The 12,332-nt window shown below is 53.7% G+C and overlaps 1 protein-coding gene across 9 annotated transcripts in view; it reads left to right on the top strand.

Moving 5' to 3' along the window:
• IQSEC2 (IQ motif and Sec7 domain ArfGEF 2) overlaps nucleotides 1-12,332 on the top strand; it is an 87,577-nt gene extending 75,245 nt beyond the window's left edge. For 7 of the 9 annotated variants that reach the window (XM_070067292.2, XM_070067291.2, XM_070067290.2 and 4 more), the window contains 7 exons: nucleotides 3,520-3,659; nucleotides 4,423-4,548; nucleotides 7,371-7,470; nucleotides 8,034-8,195; nucleotides 9,868-10,041; nucleotides 10,550-10,599; nucleotides 11,231-12,332. In XM_070067292.2, the coding sequence (XP_069923393.1) occupies nucleotides 3,520-3,659; nucleotides 4,423-4,548; nucleotides 7,371-7,470; nucleotides 8,034-8,195; nucleotides 9,868-10,041; nucleotides 10,550-10,599; nucleotides 11,231-12,199 (1,721 nt within the window). In that variant the 3' untranslated portion in view covers nucleotides 12,200-12,332. The remainder of the gene's footprint in view (nucleotides 1-3,519; nucleotides 3,660-4,422; nucleotides 4,549-7,370; nucleotides 7,471-8,033; nucleotides 8,196-9,867; nucleotides 10,042-10,549; nucleotides 10,600-11,230) is intronic. The other 2 variants (XM_051827115.3, XM_070067297.2) reach the window with 1 other exon arrangement.

Here is a 12,332-nt window from a genome sequence, read left to right as displayed (position 1 = left end):
GCCCACCAAAAACAGCACGCATATTTAGGTTATCTAAAGAGAAATGAAAGAGGGAAGTAGAGTTGAAAAAGAAAAACCCAAAACAAGACAAATTTGCTAGCAGTTGGGGGTTTGCACAGTTGATAAGCTATAAACTCTCTGGCACTATGATGTAAGCTGTTTCTTTAGCACCTGTCCAGGGAGGAGGTGTGGCATTTCCAATGGAGGAAACCTTTTCCTTGGCAGAAGATTTAGAGAGAAGAGTGAATGGGTTTCACTTAGCAGATAATCAGGAGTACAGGCGGATGGTAGACTCGGGAAGAGGGAGGTAAACAGATCAGAAGCCATCTGGAGCTGTCTCCTAGAATTCTGCTGTTATTCATTCCTTCTGTGTGTGTAAGTGTATACAAGTGCCTCTGTGTGTGTGTGTGTGTGTGTGTGTAGATGTATACAGCTGCCCCTCCATATCCATGGGTACTACATCCATAGATCTAACCAACTGTGGATTGAAAAAATTGCACAAAATAAAAAATGCATCTGTACTCCAAATGTACAGATTTTCTCTTGTCATTATTCACTAGACAGTATTACAACAAGTATTACCATGGCATTTGCAATGTATTAGATTTTTTAAGTAATCTTGCAAAAGATTAAAGTATATGAAAGGATGAACATAGGTTCTATGTGAATACTAAGCCATTTTATGTAAGGTTCTTGAGCATCCACGAATTTGGGTATCTATGAGGGAACTGAAGTGAGTTTTTCATGGATAACAAGGACTGTTGTATGAGTGTGTATATGTATGCACACACACACACAGGGTACTTCAAATTATTCACGGAAAAATGGAATTAAAAGATGAACTAATTGTGATGCAAAAAAAAATTGAAGCCCATGTCTAGTTTTTTCATACCATGAATTTTCCTGAACTTTGTGAACACTACTCACATGCATGGAATTTAAAATGTTTTTGCATCAAAATAAACTTTTAATTCCATGAAATACCTAAATGTACACACGCACCCACACACATACACACAGTTGGTATTCAAAAAGTTCGTGGAAATGCATGTTATGAAAAAATTATATCTGGATTTCAATTTGTTGGCCTCAAAATAAACATCTTTTTTTAAAAAAAAATCAACACCTTTCAGTTCCATTTCCCATGAACTCTCTATGGTACCCTTGTATGTATGTGTGTATATGCATGGATATCCTTCCCCCTTCAGTTATTAAAGAAATAAGAAAAAAAAAAAAAGGAAAATAATGCCATGCTCATTTTAGAAATTTCAGAAAATATAGAGCATTAGCAAATTTCTTGGGGGGGGGGGGGTATGGGAGAAAGAACCACTGTATTCCTAAAGTTGTATCTATGAAAGGGCCGGCGCCGCGGCTCACTAGGCTAATCCTCTGCCTGTGGTGCCGGCACACAGGGTTCTAGTCCATGTCAGGGTGCCGGATTCTGTCCCGGTTGCCCCTCTTCCAGGCCAGCTCTCTGCTGTGGCCTGGGAGTGCAGTGGAGGATAGCCCAGGTCCTTGGGTCCTGCACCCCATGGGAGACCAGGAAAAAAAAAAAAAAAGCACCTGGCTCCTGGCTTCGGATCAGCGTGATGTGCCAGCCGCAGCGCACCAGCTGCGGCGGCCATTGGAGGGTGAACCAACGGTAATGGAAGACCTTTCTCTCTCTCTCTCACTGTCCACTCTGCCTGTCAAAAAAAAATAATAAAATAAAAATAAAAAACATAGGTTGTTTCAAAGTTTTCCCCACAGTGAACAGCCTCGTGCATACTCCTGTATCTCATACATGTTTCTGAGTCATTTCTTTTGTTTTTTAAAGATATATTTTATTTATTTTGAAAGACAGAGTTACAAAGAGGTAGAGCCAGAGAGAGAGAGAGAGGTCTTCCATCTGCTGGTTCACTCCCCAAATGACTGAAACAGCCAGAGTTGAGCTGATCCAAAGCCAGGAGTCAGGAATTTCTTCCTGGTCTCCCACGTGGGCACAGGGGCCCAAGGGCTTGGGCCATCTTCTGCTGCTTTCCCAGGCCATAGCAGAAAGCTGGATCGGGAGTGGAGCATCCAGGACTAGAACCAGCACCCATATGGGATGCCGGTGCTGCAGGCTGGGGCTTTAACCTGCTGGGGCTTTAACCTGCTATGCCATAGCGCCGCCACACACACGCGCACACACACACACACACACCCCTTAGGGCAGATTCCTAGAAGTGGAATCACAGGATGCAAACACTTAAGCTCTTGCCAAATTACTTTCCAAACTAGTTAGGGTACTAGGCATGCCTGCTTCCCTGCACTCTCACTAGCCCTAGATATAATTTAAAATTATTTGTGCTAATTAGGAAAGGTTAAAAAATAGTATCTCTTTGTTTCAGTGTGTTCTGAATGGTTTGGACAAAATCCCCACTCTAGGGAAGAACACAACTGGCTATTTTGTTGAAAGGCAATTTCCCTGCCCTGATCCTGGTGAGGGACCATGAGTACCCTCTGACCCTCAGTCTCCATGGCCCATGCCTGAGTGTGGGGTGTTATGGAGAACCCGTATCACCTACTCCCCATATGAGGGCACTTCAGAAAGCTAGTGGAAAAATGCAATCCAAAGAGAAGTTTATTTTGGCCCATTTTTTTTTTTTTTGAAATCCATGCATGGTTGTTTCTGCTGCACATTTTTATCAACTTTGTATTGTGCATAGATGTCAAACTTTTTGTTTTTGCACCAATATCAATTTATCTTTTTTAAAAGATATTTTATTTATTTGTTTGAGAAGTAGAGTTACAGACAGAGAGAAGGAGAGACAGAGAGAAAATTCCTCCATCTGCTGGTTCACTCCCCAGATGACTGCAACGGCCAGAGCTGCGCCGATCCAAAGCCAGGAGCCAGGAGCTTCCTCCGGGTCTCCTATGTGGGTGCAGGGGCCCAAGAACCTGGGCCATCTTCCACTGCTTTCCCAGGGCGTAGCAGAGAGCTGGATCGGAAGTGGAGCAGTCAGGACTAGAACCGGCATCCATATGGGATGCCGACACTGCAGGTGGAGGATTAACCTACTTCGCCACAGCACCAGCCCCATCAATTTATCTTTGACCTCAATTTCCCATGAACATTTTTTTTTTAATTTTTTTTTTTGACAGGCAGAGTGGACAGTGAGAGAGAGAGACAGAAAGAAAGGTCTTCCTTTGCCGTTGGTTCACCCTCCAATGGCCGCCGCGGCCGGCACGCTGCGGCCGGCACACCACGCTGATCCGATGGCAGGAGCCAGGAGCCAGGTGCTTTTCCTGGTCTCCCATGAGGATGCAGGGCCCAAGGACTTGGGCCATCCTCCACTGTACTCCCTGGCCACAGCAGAGAGCTGGCCTGGAAGAGGGGCAACCGGGACAGAATCCGGCGCCCCGACCGGGACTAGAACCCGGTGTGCCGGCGCTGCTAGGCGGAGGATTAGCCTAGTGAGCCGCGGCGCCGGCCTAATGAACATTTTGAAGTACCCTCGTATTTATGTGACCTATCCCTGTGTTCCTCCCCTTACCCAGGGGTTGACAATGGTGAAGACATCCCACGAGACCTCCTGGTGGGCATTTATCAGCGCATCCAGGGCCGTGAACTTCGGACCAATGATGACCATGTGTCCCAGGTGCAGGCTGTGGAGCGCATGATTGTTGGCAAGAAACCGGTAAGTGCCTTGGGAAGCTGCAGAGGGGCCAGGGTTCTGGTCTGCCTCCGCCACTGAGTGGTAAGTCAGTTCCTTTGTGAGCTCCAGGGCTCCCTTACCCGCAGAATGGAGTAGGTGATAATGGTACAGATGAAGTGAGATGCTCCATGGGAGTGCATCCAGCACACAGCAAGGCCCATAGTGGCTGCTGTAGAAAGATGAGCAACCTCCTCACCTCCAGTGTTGCCTGTCCCTCCCATGTGAGAAGCCAGTAGTTAGCTGAGAACCAACACAGGAATGTGTCCAGGTCTTCATCAACAAACATTTATGGCTGCCTTTCCACCAAGCCCGGCATTTCACTAGGCACTTTTTTACATAGATATGAATCCGACGTGGCTTCTGATTGTGGGTGTGCTCATATACCACTGAGGGTACCGGACAAAGACACAGATAATACTTCTACCTGATGGTCTAGGGTAGGAGAGGCCATTTTCAGCCTGGAGAAATCAGGGAAGGCTTCTCATAAGAGACAGCTTCAATATTCGAATTTGAAGGAGGAGTGGAGTGTGGCCATGTAGAGTTGGGCCAAAAAGGCTTTCCAGACAGAGGGTGCTGTGGGGAGAAAGGCAAGGCAGCAGAAAAGCCTGGGCCTCACTTGGTTATGCTGCTTGGGTCAGAATCAGCTTCTGAGCTAAATATCCTCTCTGTGGTTGACTGTTAAGGCGTGGGAGGCCCGAAGCTCCTGGGCTGGCCTGGCTGACAGCTGTTTTTCACACCTCTGTAGGTCCTGTCTCTTCCTCACCGTCGCCTGGTTTGCTGCTGCCAGCTCTACGAGGTGCCAGATCCTAACCGCCCCCAGAGGCTAGGGTTGCATCAGCGGGAGGTCTTCCTCTTCAATGATCTCCTCGTGGTAGGGACACTGCCGGGGAGGAGATGGGAGGGAGATGGTGGGAAGCCCGTTGACATGGCTGTGTGGGCCGTGGCAGGTGACAATGTGGGGCCGAGCCATCTCCCTCATCTCTGGCAAGGCTCAGATAGGCCTTCTCTATTTCCCTTGTGGATCCATTTGCGGGCGGTGACAGCCACACACACGGGAGCAGAAAATGTGAGGACCAGGGGAGATGACAAGCTTACCATCTGGGGAGTAGTAGCCAGTATCCCTGTACCCTTCAGTAGCCTGGAGGGTTGCATGGAAAGATGTGAACCTCTGACCCTGGGGTCAGTGTGAGACCTTTGAGAGGTTGAGAGGGATTTTTTTTTAGATTTGTTTATTTGAAAGTTAGGGTTACAAAGAGAGAGAGAGAGGGAGAGACAGAAGACAGAGACAGAAAGATCTTTCATCTGCTTGTTCCTCCCCTCCACACACACACACACACACACACACACACGGCTGCAAGAGCCAGGGCTGGGCCAGGCTGAAGCCAGGAGCCAGGAGTTTCTTCTGGGTCTCCCACGCAGGTGCAGGGGCCCAAGGACTTGGGCCGTCTTCTACTGCTTTCCCAGGCCATAGGAGAGAGCTGGATCAGAAGTGGAGCAGCCGGGATTTGAACCAGCGACCATATAGGATGCCGGCACTGAAGGCGGCAGCTTCACCTGCTGCACCACAGTGTTGGCAACGAGAGAGATAAAACCAAGTTTGTCACTAGGGCAGTTGTTCATCTTTTAAGGACGAGTCTCTTAATGATTCTGCAAGGAAAAAAGGCCTTTAGGTTCTTCAGGGCGAGAATCAACTTCTTCCTGGATGAACCCCCTGCTTGTATGACGACAGAGACGGACACAGTTCTGACGGCTCGAATCTGTCTCCCTAAGGGTTTCTTCCAACACTCTTCACTCGACCCTTCACAAAACAGAACTGTCCTCCCTCTGCTGTGAGACAGCTCTTCAAGGAGTTGCCAACAGCAGTCCTGCCCTCCGCTGGACTTCTGTCTTTTAGAACAGAGTTTTTCAATCTCAGCCCTGTTGACATTTGCTGCCAGATAATGCCTTGTTAGAGGGGACTGTCCTGTGCATTATAGGATTTTAGCTGCACTCTAGTCTCTGCCCACCAGATGCCAGTAGCAACCCTTCAACCGAAACTGTCTCCAGACATTGCTCAATAATCCTCTAGGGTGGGGTGTGGTGCAAAATGACCCCCCAGGTGAGAATCGCTTTTAGATGAAGCACACCTCCAATGCCCTCTTGGACCTTTATTTTCCTGCTCTGTGAAATGGCATTCCAGATGAAATAAGAGATCACCTGTGCGCTAGCCTTCCCCTGAGAGTTGCCTGACCTACTCAGGTGCTGAGTCCGGAGTTTAGAGCTCCGTCATGTGTGTGTCTGGCTCTGTGCTAGGCGCTGGGTACACCGCGATGAATCAGACCATGCCTCACAGTCTAAGGGACCTCAATTAAGTGCTTTGGGTCATATCCTGAAAGAAACACATCTGCCTTTTTAAATAAAGATTTTATCTATTTGAAAGCCAGAGTTACACAGAGAGAGGAGAGAGGAAGAGGGAGAGGGAGAGAGGAAGGGAGGGAGAGAGAGAGGTCTTTCATCCACTAGTTCACTCCCCAATTGGCCGCAATAGCTGGAGCTGAGCCTATCTGAAGTCAGAAGCCAGGAGCCTCCTCTGGGTCTCCCACGTGGGTGCAGGGGCCCAAGGACTTGAGCCATCCTCTACTGCTTTCCCAGGCCACAGCAGAGAGCTGGATAGAAAGTGGAACAGCTGGAACTCGAACCGATGCCCATATGGGATGCCGGCACTGCAGGTGGCACCTTTACCCGCTATGCCACAGCACCAGCCCCGACACATCTGCCTTTAAGAGCTAATTGCAGCTGGTGCCACGGCTCACTAGGCTAATCCTCCGCCTTGCGGCGCCGGCACACCGGGTTCTAGTCCCGGTCGGGGCGCCGGATTCTGTCCCGGTTGCCCCTCTTCCAGGCCAGCTCTCTGCTGTGGCCAGAGAGTACAGTGGAGGATGGCCCAAGTCCTTGGGCCCTGTACCCCATGGGAGACCAGGATAAGTACCTGGCTCCTGCCATCGGATCAGCGCGGTGCGCTGGCCGCGGCAGCCATTGGAGGGTGAACCAGTGGCAAAAGGAAGACCTTCCTCTCTGTCTCTCTCTCTCTCACTGTCCACTCTGCCTGTCAAAAAAAAAAAAAAAAAAAAGCTAATTGCGGACTACCTGAGCTATGTTAGTTGGGGCCAGAGTATCCCAGTACTTGATAAAGATCTTGGGTTGTCGAGATGAAAACTAGTTAACTGGATGCAGAGGTTGGTAGAGACTGCCATTAGCTAGCTCTGGGCAGGGAGGCAGGCCCGATGCAGGAAGAGTTCCTGAAAAGCAGAGTGTGCCCTCCAGTCCATCAGGGGGCGATCACGTGCTTGGAGGCTTACCATAGAGCCTGACAAGGGAATGGTGCTGAACCTGCCCTCTGGAAGCTCAGAAATGGGAAAAGGAAATCTGTGTGGGATGTTAGGACAGGCTTCCCGGAGGGAGCAGCGTTCAGTTTCCTATAAAAATCGCAAGTGCTTGTTGTGCATCCGTCATTACATCAGGAGCTGGCATTTTCTCCCATTTCTCCCGTTCTGTACCTCCAGCTTCAGTTTTCCCCATCTTGTGGGTATGCGTGTTTGTGTGTATACGTCTGTTAGTGGGGGAGGAGGGGAGGGTGGTTACTAGAAATAGGTGCCACATGGTAATTCCCCACCCCAAACCCCGCCTCTTGTCTTTTTCCCACCCTTGCCAAAGGTCACCAAAATTTTCCAGAAGAAGAAGATCTTGGTGACGTACAGCTTCCGTCAGTCCTTTCCCCTGGTGGAAATGCACATGCAGCTCTTTCAGAATTCATGTGAGTCCCTTCTTGGATCCCAGCATCCTCGGAGTCAGTACCATGGCCCCCTGTTCATTCTTCATCCGTACCAGCCAGCAGTTTTTGGGCTAAGCACCTACTAGGTCCCGAGATGAAGGGCAGCCTGCGTGGAGCTGGACTCGGGGCTAGCCCCTGAGGTGCTCACAGTCCTGCAGAAAACCTCAGTGTGTGTACATTCTTTGGTGGGGTGAAGAGGTAGCAATCTCTCTGTGCTCCAAGGGGTTGAACCCGGGGCAGGGCGGAGGCGATTGATTGGGGCAGCAGAAGCAATGTGAATACCGGCAGAGGTGTGAAGGAAAGGTTTTCTAGAGGATGGTGCAGTTGTTTGCCTTTGTGTTTCGGAGCACAGAGAGGACCAGGGCCATGGCTGCCAGGAGTTTGGGGGCAGGGAAGGGCTTTGGATGCAGAGGGGAGCCACTGAAGATGCACAGAGGAGAGGCATGCTCAGTGTTGGATGTTAGAAACATTATTTCCCATTGGAGCCACTTTGCTTCCACCCCAACAGAGGTGCCCAACCTGCCCTCCCCTCCGTTTGCCCACAGATTACCAGTTTGGGATCAAGTTGCTGTCTGCAGTGCCAGGTGGTGAGCGCAAAGTCCTCATCATCTTCAATGCCCCCAGCCTCCAGGACCGGCTGCGCTTCACATCGGACCTGCGCGAGTCCATCGCGGAGGTGCAAGAGATGGAGAAATACCGCGTGGAGTGTGAGTAGGCCAGCCACGTCTCCCTCCTCTCCCCTGACACGGTGCCCTGCACAAACCAAAAATCCACGCCTCTGCAAACCTCAGAGTGAGCTGAGGGGCAGTCTGTCCAAGCTTCCCACCTGCAGCCCAGGCACCCCTTGGCCTCTGCTTGTGCACCCGCAGTGACAGGGGGCTCATCCCTCCCAGCCTCAGACTAATGTTCCAAGTCCTAAGACTCAGTGCCATGGCCTCATGCTCCTTACTCAATTATGAGCCAGCACTTCCTTCTGTTGAAAGGCAGCAGGGAGAAGAATCGGGGTCCTAGAGACAGAACTCTTAATTTCAGACCCCAGGTGTGCTACTTAATAGCTGGGTAGACCAGGGGAAGTCGCCCACTCTTCTGAGTCCCAGGTTCTTCCTACACGAAATTGGGATAAGGAAATCTCCTTCATGAAGGTGTGGCGATGAAATGAAACCAGGTAGCCAAAGTGGCCCTAATCCATCCCAGGTGTTCCACAAATATTATTTCCCACCCACTCCCCACCCTTGCCTCGCCCCTCCCTCCATATTGGTTGCTGAGCTGAGTCCCCCCCCCCCCCGACCTACCTCTCAGTCCCCAAGGGTGACACCAAGTCATTTTGACCATGTATGATGGAAAATTGTGATGACATCTCACTAGTCCCTCCAAGTTTTCTCTTTTAGAGAAAACTAGGCTAAGCAGTCGCCATCAAGTAACATGGTGTTAAAGAGAAGGAGGGAGGGAGGGAGGGAGAGAACAGCTCCTTGGTGAGACTTTCAGAGGCCAGGGTCTGCTCTGCTCCTCAGCCCGGCTGGGTTAGAGTTGCAGTTCAGCTGGTCCCTTAAGACCCTGGAGACATGCAGAGTGGGATCCATCCGTATACAAGATGGCAGGGGGCGGGGGGTGGCAGCAGGGAACAGACAAGGGCTTCCTTGGGTTCCATGGCGACGCAGGGATGTAAGGAGTCAGGCACACCTGCTTCCAGAACATCAGCACCACTGGTGCCAGCTGTATGACCCCTCCACCCCCACCCCTACCCTGGGCAAGCTCTATGATGTCACAGATTTTCGCTTTCTTCCTCTGTACACCGTGGCTGCTGATGCTGGCCGCAGAGCTGTTGTGAGCATGGAGAGTGATCAAGTGTGGGTAGCATCCGGCATAGAGGGCTCCACTCCGGCCCTTTCTGGAGGCCCTGTGCTCTGGGGCAAGGTGGCTGGGAACTGAGTAAACGCTGGGAAGACTGCTCGGGGCCGGCCATGGTGGCTCCCAGAGCCTTCCTGTCTTTCACTGTGCACCCTCTGCCCTGAAGCTCCTTTTTGAAGGGCAGGGGTGGTTTGGGGGACCTGACTGCAAGAGACCAAGGGAGGGGGAAAAGTAAGAAGGGAGAAAGGGAGGGGGAAAGGAGCAGGGAGAACAGGCCCTGAGAGAAAGGAGGAGGAGACTGAGCAGGAAGTGGGGCAAGACAGGTGCCAGGCACCTAGGGAGCTTTGTAGATGAAGCTGCGCTTTGGGTTGAGGGGACAAGTGCTGTGCCTCCCCAGGGGGCTACAGAGGAGGCCTGGGGGCCAGAGGGAGGGAGCAAGAAGGAGGAAGGCCCTTGGAGGGCTGGGGTCGGTCATGTGGGCTCTCACCCCTCTTCCTGACCTTTGCTCCTTTTCCCCTCACTGCCCTGCAGCCGAGCTGGAGAAACAGAAAGGTATGATGCGGCCTAACGCCTCACAGCCTGGAGGGGCCAAGGACTCAGTGAATGGGACGCTGGCCCGCAGTAGCCTGGAGGACACTTATGGGGCAGGCGATGGGCTCAAACGGGGCGCACTCAGCAGTTCCCTGCGAGACCTCTCTGATGCAGGTGAGTCTCCTGGGTCCCCCCCGCCCTGGCTGGGGAGACGTGGGACCCGGTGTCCTCTTTGCCTCCTGTCACTGGCCGCCAGCCTTCCCTCCACCTGCCGCGCACGCACGCACGCACGCACGCTCCCTGCCCTCACCCGGAGTCCCGGGCCCTGGCACCCCAAGGGGGCCTGGTAGCCAGGTCAGAACAGGTGGAGCCCAGGGTTTGGGCCAGGCAGCGTGAAGTGGGGCCATGGTCTTTGCCCCTCTCTCTCGCCGCTCCACCTTCTTCCTCCTCTTTACCCTCTTCTGTCGCTCCTGTACCACCTTCTCCTTCTCTATCTTTTCCTCCTCTCTCTCCTCCTTCTCCACCTCTCCTCCTCCCAGCCTCCCCCTCTTCAATGGGGGAAAAGGGATATGGGGTGTCTGTCCCCGGGAGGGGCCCAGGCCTGGCGCCCAGCTCTGGAGCCCAGCAGGGTGGGGAGGGGGGGTTGCTGCTCTGACGCTGGGCTCCTTGCTTGTGGGTGCAGGGAAGCGGGGGCGGCGTAACAGCGTGGGATCGCTGGACAGCACCATCGAAGTAAGTGCCAGCTCCTGCCCCCACTCATCCTCTGCATGAACCCTGCCCCGGCCACGGAGCCCCAGAGGAGGAGGGGACCGGCTGCGTCCCCCTCTTCCCTTCTGGGAACCGTGCGGCTGCCTCTCCCAGCCAACCACTCTGTCCATCTGTCCTCAGCTCTGTCTGTCCTCACTCTGCCTGTCTCTCGGTCTGTCTTCCACTCTCCCATGCCCCCTCTCAACCCCAGGGCCGACTCCAAGTAGGGATGCCCTTGGAGTTGGGCCACAAGAAGCTCTGGCCTCCAAGTCCTGCTCCTTGACCCTGAGCAAGTCCCTCTGCCTTGCCTGGGCCTAACATTTTCCTGGCCTGCAAAACCCCGGGCACGAGGAGGAGGTACTGCCAAGTCCTCTTCTGGCCACGGAGGCTCAGCTTGAGGTAGTGGATGTCACAGCGGAGCTTTGCAAGTGGGGGGAGCTCCGTCTACCAGTCCAGGACTGTGCTTTTCGGGGTGTTTTTTTGTTGTTGTTGTTCTTGTTCCAACCTGGGGCTCCCTGTCTCCCCAGCTTCAGCCCTCAGGGACAGGGGTGGAGTTTAGGGTTGGGGGTTTAGGGCGGCTAGACTGGCCTGACTCCGCCCCCCTTCCCCCTTCCAGGGGTCTGTTATTAGCAGTCCACGCCCTCACCAGAGGATGCCACCTCCGCCCCCACCCCCGCCGCCAGAGGAGTACAAGAGCCAGAGGCCCGTCTCCAACTCCTCATCCTTCCTGGGCTCCCTATTTGGAAGCAAGCGGGGCAAGGGGCCTTTCCAGATGCCACCACCACCGCCAACAGGCCAGGCCTCTGCCTCCTCTTCATCTGCTTCTTCCACTCACCACCACCACCACCATCACCACCATGGTCACAGCCACGGTGGCCTGGGGGGGCTGCCTGACGGGCAGTCCAAGCTCCAGGCCCTGCATGCCCAGTATTGCCAAGGACCAGGCCCTGCCCCACCGCCCTACCTCCCACCGCAGCAACCCCCTCTACCCCCACCTCCTCAGCAGCCCCCACCCCTGCCCCAGCTGAGTTCCATTCCGCCACCTCCCGCCTCAGCCCCACCCGTGGGGCCGCATCGCCACTTCCATGCCCACGGCCCAGTCCCAGGGCCTCAGCACTATACCTTGGGCCGGCCAGGCAGGGCTCCCAGACGGGGGGCTGGAGGACACCCTCAGTTTGCTCCACATGGCCGCCACCCCCTGCACCAGCCCACGTCCCCTCTGCCCTTGTACAGTCCTGCCCCCCAGCACCCTCCTGCCCACAAACAGGGCCCCAAGCACTTCATCTTCAGTCACCACCCACAGATGATGCCAGCAGCAGGAGCAGCTGGGGGCCCTGGATCCCGGCCGCCAGGGGGCTCCTACTCACACCCCCACCACCCCCAGTCGCCTTTGTCACCGCACTCACCCATCCCACCCCACCCCTCCTACCCACCCCTGCCCCCGCCCTCACCCCACACCCCGCACTCACCCCTGCCACCCACCTCTCCCCACGGCCCGCTGCACGCCTCTGGGCCCCCTGGCACTGCCAACCCACCCAGTGCAAACCCCAAGGCCAAGCCAAGCCGGATCAGCACCGTGGTCTGATGAATGGAGAGAGTGAGCTGGGCAACCAGAGATCTGGGGGATCCACAGGCGAGGGACCTTGGGCCCTCTCTGCTTCCTCAGTGTTTTCCGAATATATATACCCATAGCAGTGTCCTCCTACCCACTTCCTCCC

Source organism: Oryctolagus cuniculus, chromosome X (genome assembly GCF_051225735.1).
Source record: "Oryctolagus cuniculus isolate XC-2025 breed Fujian yellow rabbit chromosome X, ASM5122573v1, whole genome shotgun sequence".
NCBI classification, from domain to species: Eukaryota; Metazoa; Chordata; class Mammalia; order Lagomorpha; family Leporidae; genus Oryctolagus; species Oryctolagus cuniculus.
Note: the sequence above shows the minus strand (reverse complement) of the source record. Positions and strands in the feature narration are given on the sequence as shown.